This window comes from Urocitellus parryii, chromosome 9 (genome assembly GCF_045843805.1).
Source record: "Urocitellus parryii isolate mUroPar1 chromosome 9, mUroPar1.hap1, whole genome shotgun sequence".
NCBI classification, from domain to species: Eukaryota; Metazoa; Chordata; class Mammalia; order Rodentia; family Sciuridae; genus Urocitellus; species Urocitellus parryii.
In genome coordinates this window covers 50,582,629-50,597,031 of record NC_135539.1, presented here as the reverse complement: position 1 = coordinate 50,597,031, position 14,403 = coordinate 50,582,629, and the positions used below count along the sequence as shown (strand labels likewise).

The following is a 14,403-nucleotide window of genomic DNA, read 5'->3' as shown; positions in this document are numbered from 1 at the left end:
GATATTTTAATGCACAGATCAAGAATGATCACCCCGGGCTCCAATGCTCTAGAAGCAATTTAGAGGCAGAGTTTGTGCTGAAAATGGCAATTTATAATCCAGGTTAAATTGGCTGCCCTTTGTGTGGCCCAGGATGGCAAATCCTTCCATGAAGGATAATCCAACAGAGCATGGATAATGGTGATGGCCTGATGTTCTAGAATTTAAACTGTAAAATTAATGATTCTCTTTGAATTTCTCTGAGAACTGAGGAAGACACTGTGCACATGCACATTGTTTTTTGGTCATCTTATTTATTTTCTATTATATGCTTTATTTGCTTAAAGAATACATTTTTCAGAAGATTCTCAACACCAGAGAAGAAATATTTCCAAATGGATTGTGAGCCCCTGTCCATGCCTATGTGAGAAAATAGATTCCTGTGATGTTCAGGATTTTGTGTAATTTGTAGAGCTGTCAAACTTTAATGACTCTTCTGCCAAAATGATTTTGTTCAGTTAAAACTAAAACTAACCAGATGTATGACAGATATTTATGGTCAGGGTCAAGAGTGTTTACTCTTAGGCAGCTGGCTTTTAAAACAAAAGAGTTTTGACCAAGGATGAACTGAATGCAGACAAATGTGGCATGTGTCTCTGTTAGAAGAATCATAAACTAACAGCCTCTGTTTCCAAAATCTACCACTTCACCGGAATCAGCTAGGAATGCAGATGATGAGGTGTATCCTTACAGGGCAATATCTATATTTAAAAGGCCAGCACATACACACATACAATATGATATGGTCCCCCTTAGCAAGTCTGAACTGCCAAATAATTACCACATTTCTAATTTTAAATTTGAGTTTAACAAACACCAAAGGAGAGAATGAGGTTTAAAATTAAACTAGAATGTCATGTACTCGTTTTCTCCTTATTATCAGGGACAAATTACATTAAAAATATATACACACATAGATATTTTGGTTCTTATTCATTCATATGCACACAGATAGATATATAAACAAAGATAACCAAGAAGAAATGATTACCAGTTCACTCTAACAAGAAATAACAGCCTCTTTCCACAAAGTATAATTATGCCTAAAAGTCTGATTCCATATTTCAGAATAGAATAATTTCTAAAAGACCACTTTTAGTATTAGCAGCATTATAAAAACTGTCAAACTATGTAAAGAGAGATTAGAGAGAACTATGTTTAAAATGTTATCATGACATCCATTAAAATCAGTAGAACTTACAGATCTCCATGGCTGTGTTGTTAGGTTTGGAGTTATTATCTGAAGATGAAAGAGGAGAAGTAGCTAAAGAAAAAAAGAATATGAGAAAACAAGAAAAATAGGAAGAGATAAAAAGAAGAAGGAAATAGAAAAGAAGAAGAGAAAGAGAAGAAGGGAAAGGAGGAAGAGAAAGGGGGAGAAGAAAGAAACAGGAAAGAGGAGGAAGAGAAAGAAGAGGACTCTCCTTATATTGTCCCTAAATACTCACTCTCCCCTCTGACACACCAAATAAGGTCAGGTGATAACTCGGATAGTCAACTGGGTTGGTTATTTTAAAAAGTCCAATCAGCTCAACAGCTGAGCTGAACTGTTTATGATACACAGTCACTAATCCATTTAAACCTATTTATTCATCTACTCTTGATGCAAGGGTTAAATAGAGGAAGTGAGGGATTATTCCTGCCTTTTTATTCCATCTTTTAACAACAGATTACTGCATTCTTTTAAGAAAAAGGTAAGCCTTCTTGTACGTCTGAAAAAACAGTCACTCTAATCTATTTTGATTTTAGTTGGAAGGAAACACAGTGGAGAATCACCTTACATCCTGTGTTACAAGGGCAGGGTACTTTTCCCTGAGACTGCTCAGAACTAGCAAAGCTCTGTGAGAAGATAGCAAAACGAAGATAGCAAATTCTCTGAGGCTGGGAGCTGAGAGGGCTGGTGAGAAGAACCAGGATGCAAAGCCAACATGAGAAAGGCCAACAGCATCCAGGAATAGGGGGCTGCCACTAAGGACTCAGCCCCAGGCACACAGGTGGAGTTGCTGGCATGAGAGCATGCCCAAAGATAACAGGAGGAAAGATTACCTGTTTATTCTAACAAGATACAATGGCCTCTTTCCACAAAATATAATGATGCCTAAAAATCAGATTCACCAGGCTTCCAAAGACTGTTAACATACGGACTGGGATGAGATTCACCTGCGTGCTTTTTTAGAGAAAAAAAAAAAAAAAGAAAAGAAAAGAAACAAACAGGAAGAGATCCACCGCTGCTCTGCGGCCCGAGTGCTGGCCCGTCTGCCACGCCAGGGACCGGCCCAGCTGCCCAGAGCCCACACTCCGTCTCAGCCCGGCGGCCTGCGGAGGAGACCCGTGGCTGAGAGGGCAAAGGCCACTGTCTTTGAGGGTCCTGAGGCCACCCCGTCCTCACCTGGAAGCAGGATCCCCCTCCCACAACCTTGGACATCTAGCTAAACTGCCTGGCACTTTCTGGATCTTATTCATCCACTGGCCCTACAGAAATTCCTGCATTGCTTAAAAGTTTGCATCCTTCTCCATTGTGGGTTAATTTTAATAATAAAGGTTATGGGGGAAAGCTTAACACACACACACACACACACACACACACACACACAATCAGAGGGTGGAAAAAAGCAAAGAACTTTAAAGATGATGTTGGTCAACATCTCATTTTCCAAATGTGAAAACTCCTACAGGGTAGTTTCTTTTCTTCCCATTGTACTGCACAACTCTGTACATGTTACAAACTGTCAGAGGTTCATGAACTGTGGACATTTAAGGAAAAATGCATGAATTTGGTTTTTTCTCAGTGCTAGAGATGGAACTCAGGGTCTTGCACATGTGAGGCAAGCACCCTACCACTGAGCTATATTCCTGGCCCCAATACATGATATCATTTGAAACCACAGTAGGTACTCAAAAATCACTGGAATGAATGAATAAATGAAGAGCATTTGGCACGGCTCACTTGGTAAACACAAGATCTCACACAACCAGTATCACAGAAAAGTGTACATATCACATCCCTGGTTCCTGAAGGACATCTTTAGTTTATATCCATACGTTTTGGAGAGTTAAAAACAAAAACAAACAGAAGAACATTTCAAATCATGTTTCACAGAGCCTCATGACCTTAATTCCAAACATAAAATTAGAAGAGAACAACAAAGCACATGATGTTGACAAATTAAAGAGGACAACACCCCCCCCCCCCAACTCAAACCACTTTGTCCCTGAATCTATAGCACTTTTCAGCCTCCAAGTTCATTAAGTAAGTGCTGCCTGGCGAGGCTGGCCTGAAGGATTCAACCCGAATGTAATTAGCAATGGCGAGACAGGAAAGCATGAATCTTTGAATGCATAATTCAGAATGTGAAAATGAACATTTAATGTGTCTGGAGACACAAAAAAAACCCCCACAAAACCGTAACATGGGGGTATGTGTGTGTGCACACATTTGCATTGGGGTGTGTATATGTGGATTGGTGGGAAGAATGGGGAATCCCAAACATTTTTCCTCTGATATAGGAAGCTTTGATTTCTTCTGAAAACACAAGTTTTAAAATTTTTCCTTTGTAATCCCAGCATCATGAATTACATGGATAAGTCAAACTGTAACGTACTGTGGTTCTTCTATTCATATAGGCAGATGTATAATGCCCAAATTTACTTCCTATGGTTCTGTACTGCCCAACACTTAAGGTGATGGCAACTGACCAAGTTAAAATGAAGTTGGACTTAAAGTTCAATTCTTCAGTTGCACTTGCTGCTTTTTTCTTTTTTGAGACAGTTTTGCTATTTTGCACAGGTGGGCCTTCAACTCACAGTCCTCCTGCTTCAGCCTCCCAAGTAGCTGGAATTAGAGCTGGGTATCACCACACCTGGCTGTCCTCACATCATTGTCAAGTGCTCAACAGTCACCAGTGGTTAGCAGCCACTTCTGCTGAACAACCCTGAACCAGACACTTGGGCTGCCCTCATCTTGACTCAGTGGATAGATGACCTCCGCCCCAGAAGCCCTAAGGTGCATGAGGGTGAGGTATTAACTGCTATATAAATAACCAGCATGAAACTTCAGCTGCCCAAGAGTTATAACCCCCTTAAGAAAACTGATGAAAGCAGGGTGCACCTGTAATCCCAGCAGCTCAGGAGGCTGAGGCAGGAGGATCAAGAGTTCAAAGCCAGCCTCGGCAAAAGTGAGGCACTAAGCTACTCAGGGAGACCCTGTCTCTAAATAAAATACAAAAACGGGCTGGGGATGTGGCTCAGTGGTCGAGTGCCCCTGAGTTCAATCCCTGGTACAAAACAAAAAAAAAAAAAAAAAAAAAAAAGAAAGAAAAGAAAAGAAAAGAAAAAGAAAAAAGAAAGAATGGAAAAAAAAAAGAGATCATTCCTCTGTTAAATCAGCTTTCAGAAAAAAAGCATTTCTGATACAGTTTTTGCCAGATAGTCTAACCTTCCAAAAACTATTCATGGACCTCAGTTTAAAAACATTGTTCAACAAAATCATCTTTTACAGTTCCCTGCAACAAGGACTTAGCTTTCCCTACTGGAAGTTACCTGTAAGTTTCTGTTTAAAAATGTGAGTTCATTCATTGTAGAAATCACCATCAGCTCTCATTTTAGCCAGAGATGCTCTGTGCATAGAAATTAGCTGGGAAAACTCTTTCCATTAAAATACCAAGGAAATTTGTTCCCTCAAATCTTAGAGCATCCATTTACCCTCTGATTATTACTTTCATGTAGAGCTCCTGAATAAATTCTAATTTACTTTTAACGAAATAATTATCTGGTGAAGGACAAATGTTAAAATGTTTATAGCCCCATGAACCAAGCAAGCTCTTTCAATTTGTATAAAATTAAATGTAAAAATAGAATACAAATTGGGGCATATGTAGCTCAGTGGTAGAGCACTTGCCTAGCATTCCTGAGGCCCTGGGTTCTATCCTCAGCACTATTAAGGAAAAAAAAAAAAAAAGTATTCAGACAATGTGAGCAGGAAGGCAGCTAATATACTATTTTGTACAAAATCAGCTTCCCTGGTAATAGATAGCCAGAAGGGTTAGCTTAAAGAGAAAAACAGCTGGATAAGGTGCCTCCCACCTGTAATTCCAGTGATTCAGGAGGCTGAGGCAGGAGGATTGAGAGTTTGAGACCAGACTCAGGAACTTAGTGAGGCCCTAAGCAACTTAGTGAGACCTGTCTCAAAATAAAAAATTTTTAAAAAATTAAATGAGGGCAGGGCTAGGGATGTGACTCAGTAGTTAAGCACCCCTGGGGTTCCCTGGTACCAAAAAACAGAGAGAGAGAGAGAGAGAGAGAGAGAGAGAGAGAGAGAGAGAGAGAGAGAGAGAGAATAGATAGATAGATAGATAGATAGATAGATAGATAGATAGATAGATAGATAGATAGAAAGATTATAGAGTTGAAAGACTGTAAGACAGATTCTCTGACTCTGCTAGTAATACAGTAATGCATAGTACTTCACTTAACATTACTATTGTCTATGTGAAGTCACTTCAGACTCTTCAGGCAAAACTACTTTCAATTTTCACTAAGTTTAATAAAGTTATGAGACAAAGCCTGAAAATAAGAAAGAAGTTGGTTCCATGATTTATTTCTGTCACATTCTGGTTGTGAGATCAAAGTCAACCTTTGCCTTAGCAATGAATCAACATTTATGGATGGTACTTCATGACAGTGGAGAGAATATGGATTAAAAAATGAATCTGTCATGTTTTTGATGAAATAAAACATTTTTTTAAACCTCATAAACATGATCAGTGCAAGTTATAGGGGAGAATAGAACTTCAGAATATAGAAATGCAAAAAGTAGGTAAATAGTCAATCTAACAAAGTATCTACTTTGAGTTAGGATCATGACAGATTTTCTTCAGTATTATTGAGGTATAATGAACACACAAAAATTGTATATGCTCAATTCGTGCAATGTGACATTTGGATAAAAATATCAAACTCACAGAAGGGTGGTTGCTAAGGGTTGGAAGTGTGGGAAAATGTTGGTCACAGGGTACAAACTTGCAGTTCTAAGATGAATCAGTTCTGAGGATCAATGTACAGGGCGGTATCTATAGTTAACAATACTGTATTGTATACTTGAAATTTTTTAATAGAGTAGACCTTACATTCTCCTCCCACACTTATACAAAAGGTAACTGTGTGAGTCCATGACAGATATATTAAATCCTGTCATTTAAGCAAGCATTTGAAAGACACATGTAGGCAGGAAGATCAAGAGACCCACTGGAGGGATTTTGCATTTCATTGCTCTTTCCCCAACACCTGGCACATAGTGAGGGCTCAGAAAATAATCCTGGATAGTGAATGAATGCCTGGCCCTGAGCTAATAAATGGCAAAGAAATTGAAGGATACTCTATCATGCTTCGAGTAGGAAAATTCTGCCTATCTCAGGCTGTGACCACTTTGGGATTCACATCAGGAGAAAAAACAAAAACCAAACAAAGTCCTAAGTAAGATAAGACTATATTAGGTTAGAGAAAAGAAAATTTAGGTATTTAAATAGGCAGAAAAGAAATGATAAGAGCTTAGTCTGAAGTGATGAAAGAAATTTTCCAAAATAAAGGATGAAGATAAAGTGCTGAAAAAAATAGTGTACTCAGTTCAACAGAAATAAGCAAGGACAGGGACACACACACACACACACACACACACCCCTAACTTGTTCCTTGGTTCCTACCTTGAACCACCTTTCAGGCATAGGATCTCTTTTCCAGAAAATATTAAATATTTTCAAGCCCCAAAACAAACTTTTGTATTACAGAATCCAAATAAGTAGAAGGGACCTTAGACATGTTCCATTCCAACCCTTTTTTGGGAGATGGGGGTGTGGAGTCCTGGGGATTGAACCCAAGGGGGGCACTCTACCATTGAGTTACAACCCTAGCTGCCCTCCCCCACCCCAGCTTGCTTGCTTGCTTGCTTGCTTTCTCTCTCTCTCTCTCTCTCTCTCTCTCTCTCTCTCTCTCTTTCTTTCTTTCTTTCTTTCTTTTTTTTGGAGGCAGAGACTCACTAAATTACCCAGGCTGGCCTTGAATTTGTAATCCTCCTGCCTCAACCTCCCAAGGAGTATCTGAATGAATGAAGCCACCGGAGGTTCAGAGAGGTTAAAAACTTACCCAAGGTCCCATAGCTGGTTATTACCGAAGACCAGTTGTCTTCCCTCTTACTCTAGCCATCGCCCTAAGCATCCTCAGGATCAAACACCTTCAACCTCTAAATAAAATGTCCTTCCTCCATGGAGAGCAGGAACACCTTCTTTTGGAGTTGTGGGGAGGTGGGTGAGGCGAGTGGAACGCGGGTTTGTCTGCTGTCATTGCCTCTACATGGCTTTGCTCCCATTTGTTCTCCAACCCACTTTCTCATTGCATCTTCCTTTTGGAATATTTAAAAACAGTTAGGTGCTTGAAAGCTCCTGGAAGCCTCAGGAGAGAACTGATAGGAATCCAAAAAATTAAATTTCATCTCAAATGGGAGTATCCTGTGTGGGGGTAAAACATCGCCTGAAGCTTAGTCACCCTCATCTAAAGCACCACTACAATTTTCATCTAATCAAAGAATTTTTAAATATTCAACACTTTCAATCAAAAATGTATGAAACCATGAAGCCAAATGACTATGCTATGTACTTGGCTAAAATGAACATCTGGTGGAAATTAAGACTATAAGCACGATTTGGAGAGCAGTCTACTTCTTCCTGGCACACCCAAGCCTTTTTTTCTAACCTGGTTCAAACCTATAGAGTCATAGCTGGGTCAGGTATCTGAAGCAATATCTGTAAAGAAATAATAGACATTAAAATGCCATTTGTCGCTGTGTTTCATAATAGCAACTGCTAAAGGAATGAGCCCATTGCAAAATATATAAAAGTAACTGAATTTTGTGGCCATACTAACATCTGGTAAAACTAAAATATTGGCTTAACAACAACAAAAAAAAAAATTCTAAGAAAACGTGTACACAAAAAACGTTCAAAGGTTATTTTAGCTCCCATAAACTACCTCTTAATTCATATGTTTTAAGCTACTGAAAATCAACAGCTTTCTTATTTGGGATCTGGCTGGAGTGGTTTGTTTTTGTTGGGTACGTAACACGTGCACAACTGCAGCCTTTGCATATTTTAAATTTGTGATTAAATGGGGTAAAATTGGGTGCAATGTTTTTGAGTATATAAAAAGAGTAGCAGCTTACTAAAATTTTAAGATATATAAAGCATCCGAAATATAAAAAATCTAAAAACATCCGAATGTTTTTTTTTCCTGTTCAATGACTGTATATAGCTGAGCCAACTTTGCATATTCACAACATAATTGAAAATCTAGAAAAAAACAAGGGCCCTCTGATGAACTAAAACACAGTCCATAAATTGTAGGTATAGTATTTACAAAAGGCTCTTTGGGTCTTCATTTAGAACCCAAGTGCTCTGTTTCTATGCATAATTCTATCATCACTGGATATATAGAACACAAAGCCCCATGCTGCTAATTAGAAGCTGACTTTCAATTGCAAAGAGAAAAATAGCTTTAAATCCCAAATGAATACATCCTATCTAAAATGGACAGGTCACAGAACTCACCTTGGAAAGAGCAGCATGAGAATTTTTATCTTAAGTAGAACTTATGAAGGGACACTTGGGCAAGTGAGGAGACAGAAAATGATTTTTTAAAATAGAAAAAAAAAGTAGAATAGAGATGACTAGGGATTGGGAAAAGAAGAAGGGTGGCTGGATTGGATCAGTACATGATATATACATGTATGTAAATATCACACGGAACCCCCATTAACGTGCATAATTAATATGTGTTCAAAATAAAACAACCCTCCCCGCCCCACAAACACACACAAATAAAACCCATAGAACAACTCAGGAAACACTGCCAATCCTGCAGCCTGGAGCAGAGGCCAGAACTTCATCAACCTGCCTGGGCCTCAGATGGGATCCTTACAAAAAGATGCCTCAAGGTCAACTGCAGAGAGGTCAGAGAGATTGGGAGACCATGAATAGATCCCGGAGAGGAGCCACCAGAAAGGCTCCTGTGGGCGCTGAGGAGTGACTGGGCAGAGCAAGAAAGAAGTGGTGGCTTGAGATCGAGACGAGCTTTATTTAGGATGCAGGAAACTTGAGTATGTTTTCAACATGAGGAGGAGTCAGAGCAAGGTAGAAGTAAAAAGGGGGAATAACTGGGTAGACACAGAGGGGGAAGGGAGAGCATGAAAAACACAGAGGAAGGGACTAGCCTGGGAAGTCCACCTCCACCTCTACCTCGGGAACTCTTTTCCTACCACCCTAGCCCACCTTCTGGGAGTTTCCATTTCAGTGTTTCTAGAAGCAGTTTCAAGCAGGTTTATTCACAGCTGGTCCTCAGACCAGGAGTCAGCAGCAGCACCTAAATTTTTAAAAATTTTTCTTTTTATGATGCTGGGAATGGAAGCCAGGCCACAAAAGTGTGCTACCACTGAGCTAAGTCCCAGCAGCGCCTGGATCTTGCTTGCTGAGTCTGGCCCTGCCCCAGCCCTCTGACTCAGAACCTGCACAGTATCAGGACCGCAGGCCGTGGCTTGAATGTGTCCCCTAAATTTCATGTGTTGTAAACTTAAACCCCAAAGTCCTGTCAGTGGTACTTGCAGGTGAAACGTTTGGGAGGTGAATGATGAATCCGTTCCTGGATCAATGGATCATAGATGAGGATCTCTCACCCTGGCACACTGATTCTGCATCCCCATGTAAGGCCCCACATTGTCTTGAGTCCCTGCAGAGCTCCAGACAGCTAGGAGGCCTCATCTGATGCAGCCACTAAGCCAGCCTCCAGAGCTGTGAGAAACAAATTCCCTTCCTTTATAAATTACCCAGTCTTGGAACAGACTAAGACCACAGGCGACTGTGATTACAATTTGAACCGCACTGGTTTACAGCAGTGTTTACAAATGTGGGCAGTGAAGTCAGAGAGATCTGGGTTCAAATCCAGCTCTCCCTGGATTCCATGGTATAGGCCCTTGGCAGAGCCTCTCTGAACCTCAGTTCCTGTCCCTCAGCAAGATGGGCACGGTGATACCAACATTTCTTAGGAGCTATCACATAAATTAAATGATATAATGTAGAGATTAGGAGCCTGGCATTGAATTTATACATGGTAACAATGGACGCTTTGTAATCACTGTGCATCCCCTCCAGCGTGACTGGTGTAATGGCTTCATTTTGTCCTGTGTCTGCCCCTCCAGGGAATGAAGTCCCCAGGATGAGGAAGCATGCGTCAGCACCCAACCCACAGTTCTGCACAGGTGAAGGTGCTCAAGAAATAAGTATTGAAATGAACAAATCCAGGGCTGCAAATCAAGGGTAAATCAATGATCCCAAAGCAAAGATCAAAACTAGGTATTTTACTACATTTACACAAAAACCAGTTAGACACAGGTTATGAAATCATTTGGAATTGAAGGATCAACTTTCAAAAGGGAATAAGAAAGATATGTGGCAAAATGCATGCCACTTTCCAAAGGTCCAGCAAAAGGGAGTGTCCCCATGGGGCAGAGATCTTTCTGAACCACATCAAGGTGATGCTGTCCTCAAGGTCAAAAATGTAAGACACACCCGAGATATGTTTCCAAGGGTTAAGTTTAATGCTTGAGAAAAATACCTAACTCAAGTACCCAGATGAAGTTTCTCATTTCAGGCAAGATTCCAATAATGAAGTGGCTGACTTCACCGAATGCACCTCAATTTCCTGTGTTGGCAAAAACTTGTATGCAGAAACCCCATCAGACTTGTTACAGTAAGACAAATCTTTCTGCTTGTATTATTAGATATGAGGGGTGGGGGAAAGGAGAACTTATAACACAGAATACCCGTCTCTTCCATAAATACTACAGAAAAATGACAAAAACATTTGATGGAATATGTCATTACATGCAATTCAACTCAGTAACTCACATTATGGAGTGCCCGCTGGTGTGGTGACAAAAGGACTGAGACCCAGGAGCCTGGTTGAGCACCATCCCAGAGGAAAAGAGTGCCTGCATGTGTTGCCAGCAACCCTACAGTACAGGCTGGTATCAGGGACCTGGAGCCAAGGGCAACCGGTCCAAGGAAACTTCTGGGCACATCTCACGTGATATCACATCCCTGGCAGTCAAGGAGAAGCAGAACATTTGGGGGTAGGTTGCAAGCAAAAAGTGCAGTGGGATGGCATCCCTGAAGGTGAGGCTAAGGAATCAGGGCTTTACCATGGAAGCAGAGAGGAACCCTGAGGGATTGGCCTTTGAGGAGTGACATGGTGAGAACTTTGGGGACAAAGGGCAAAGCGATGATCCCAGGCTCAAGAGGAGATGATAGGGCAGAAGCATCATGGAGGAATAGACAGAGAAGCCTTGCAAACTTGTCACAAACTATAAAGCCAGAATGCCAGGTAGTTCCAGTTTGGAGATATGCCTGGTCACAGCAAGAGAACCCTCAGACTAGGCTTTAAAATAAAATTGCAGTGAGGTTCCTAAAGGTCTAGATGGCCCTAGCATGTAGAGATGACTTCTTGCTGACAGAGCCAGTTTCCAATCATAGCAAGAGTTACATTCCCTAACTGCACATGCCATGTGACCTCTGTTTGGTGCAGCCCATGGGGCATCCTTGTAAAAGCCAGAGTCCCTTTCTTTACATACAGTTTTAAACTGTAGAATATTAAACAACCCCAGATGTGGCCAAAGATGTCCATTCCGAATTGAAATTCAAAACTTCCTGAGGTCTGGCTACCAAGAAAAAGTACAAAGTACAAAGATGTTTGTTGAATGAAACACAGATGTCCACTACTTTAACCAGACTTTACTTTGAAGATCATGCTCTTGGCACCAATTTGAATATTTCAAATATGCTTTCCCCTGAAGGCTACCTCTCTTGCTTCAATAGAAGGACAAACATCAATAACAAACCCCTTCTCTCTACCCATCGGTGTCACCCTTACATGTCTTCATAAGAGTGACACAAGTGATCTTTCCTGGCAGGACATTCAACTGCTTGACTCCTCAAGAGTTCACCTGGCGTGGTGGGAAGAGGCAGCCCAAATGTGTCTCGCTCTCTGCCGGGTAGAATTTATGCCCTGTAGTTTTTCTCAACTGGGGATACCACCAGCATTCTAGCCAGAGTAGTAGTGTATGTACGTACACATAGCATGAAAATGCTGCACTTACTTACATTTCTTAACCACATCCCTCTAAATGCTAGCAGCAGTTACTGGGAAAGCTGTCCCCACACATGACTCCCCCTAGATTGTGATACTACTTCCGGTGGAGAACAACTGCAGTATTCACCCATGATGTTCTTCTCTATAAATATTCTGTTTTTCTACCTGACAAAAATAATTACTGTGCATACTTGTTCATCTGATATGGCATAAAGAAACCATCTTTTTTTTTTCTAAAGGAGTACTATGTCAAATAAACCTTAAATGTTCTATTACTTATTGCTGTTTTTCAGTGGCAAATCACCAAGCTCCATGACAAAGAAACTGTAGCTATCCCTAAGGATTTAAAAGGCTAATATGGTATTTTTTTTCCCTTGGAGAATTTAAAAATGAATTACAGTACAAAATTTGGAGGCTATTATGTATAACTCTAATGCACTAATATAAACATTTAGAATATTAAAAATAAGAAAGTCTAGAACTGAAAGTGAGATTTTTCTTATAAAAGCTGGAACAAAGAGGTTCTATAAAATCAAGGCCAAAAATCCAGAGTAGCAAGACAAAGAATCTCAAAACAAAGATTAGACAAAAGAATCACTGATGATGTATATTTCCACATGAATTAATCATAGGGGTGAGGACTGGGGGTTTAAGTGTGTGTTTAGCATGTCTGAGGCCCTGGGTTCGATCACTGTATGACAAAAAAATTAATAAATAATAATAGAAATGTCACCTGTATGATCAAAAAAATTAATAAATAATAATAATGTCAAGAGCTTTGTAATGTTGTGAACAACCAATAAAAAAAAAAAAGAAATTTACTCTGCCAGGTTAACTAGTTCATAAAAAATAAATAAATAAATAAATAATAATAATAGAAATGAAAGAAAATTTGCCTTTTTGAACTCTACCTCCATACTTGGGAAATGATTAAAGTACTTTGTACTTGTAAATGTACTTTAATTCCAAGACTTCAAGGGCTAACTAATATTTAGAGAGAATGTACTTACTAAGTTATATTAAACAGATCGTTAACAATAAACCTCTCTGTATCATAAGTCCTTTTGTTTTTAAGGAAAAAAAATCCAATCCTCCCAAATCCCAAAATATGCCCAAGGGTATCTGCAGGAGTAATTGCAACAACTAGCAAATACTGGCAGAACATTCCAGTGCTTGAATTCAGCAAATCCTTAGGAAGCATGCTCAGACAGATGGCACTTTAAAAAAAAAACAAAACCACTGCATTCAGATGTATAGGAAGCTTTTTCACTTACTTCAAATTTCTGTAAAATCCTTGTTCCTCTAAGCGAAAGGGGTCGGGGAAATCACACTGCAATTCCTTATTTTTTTTTTTTTAATTGAAAAAAGAAACACACTATATCCTCTAATCTGACTTTGGATGTCCTTAAGTAATTTCTTTTGAGTCTCTATTCCATGAAAACTACTTTCAAATGCTAAACAAAAAGTAAAATATCCAAAGTTAGCCCAAGTAACGCTGTACAAAAATCAAATATCACCATGTAAACAAGGCAACTGCATCTATCAGAAGCGATGATTCAGAAGAGGATAAATTTAGAACGGTGCTTTCCAAAAGGCGTTTGGATGTCAGATTCAGGAAATAGGTGAAGGCTACATCCCAAAAGTATCTCTGAAGAAAGAACTCCAAAATATTAATAAAAAGAGTCTTCTTTTTGAAGTTTTCAGTCCCCTGGTGTCCTCGAGGCTGTGCTTTCCCAATCTGGCCTTGGTGGTGCCATCCATTACTGGGTAAATCCACGTGAAACCTGAGGACTCGCCGGCCTGAGGACGTGGTCAGAGGCAGTGTGGCAATTCCACATGGGACCGGCCTTTTATGGCCTGAACTCCAGAGCCTTGATACAGCTAATGGACCAGAAATAGCTCTTGAAACTCAGAGGAGCCCATCAGCTGTTGCCACAGCCCTGGCCAGCAGCCACTTCAAGTGCAACTCAATTGTCCACATTGTCTTTCAGCAGGTTTTAGAGAGAAATTAGAAACACAACAGCAGTCTACTCCACAGGCTACAGCAATACGGAATTGGAGGGGCAAACAAGTCTCTAACTCTGGTTTTTAGATTAAAGGAAAAGAACATCTTTCATAAAGTCAGATACTAAAATCCCCCAAATTAAGCATATCTCCCTCTCTTTCTCTCTGTGTATA

General features: G+C 40.0%; 1 protein-coding gene across 9 annotated transcripts in view; it reads right to left on the bottom strand.

The window, feature by feature from the left end:
* Positions 1-14,067, bottom strand: part of Svil (supervillin) — a 148,136-nt gene extending 134,069 nt beyond the window's left edge. For 3 of the 9 annotated variants that reach the window (XM_026402336.2, XM_026402337.2, XM_026402342.2), the window contains exon 1: positions 1,241-1,399. In XM_026402336.2, the coding sequence (XP_026258121.2) occupies positions 1,241-1,250 (10 nt within the window). In that variant the 5' untranslated portion in view covers positions 1,251-1,399. Of the gene's footprint in view, positions 1-1,240; positions 1,402-13,499 lie in introns of those variants that run through there. The other 6 variants (XM_077802869.1, XM_026402340.2, XM_026402338.2 and 3 more) reach the window with 5 other exon arrangements.
* Positions 14,068-14,403: the final 336 nt, after the last annotated feature.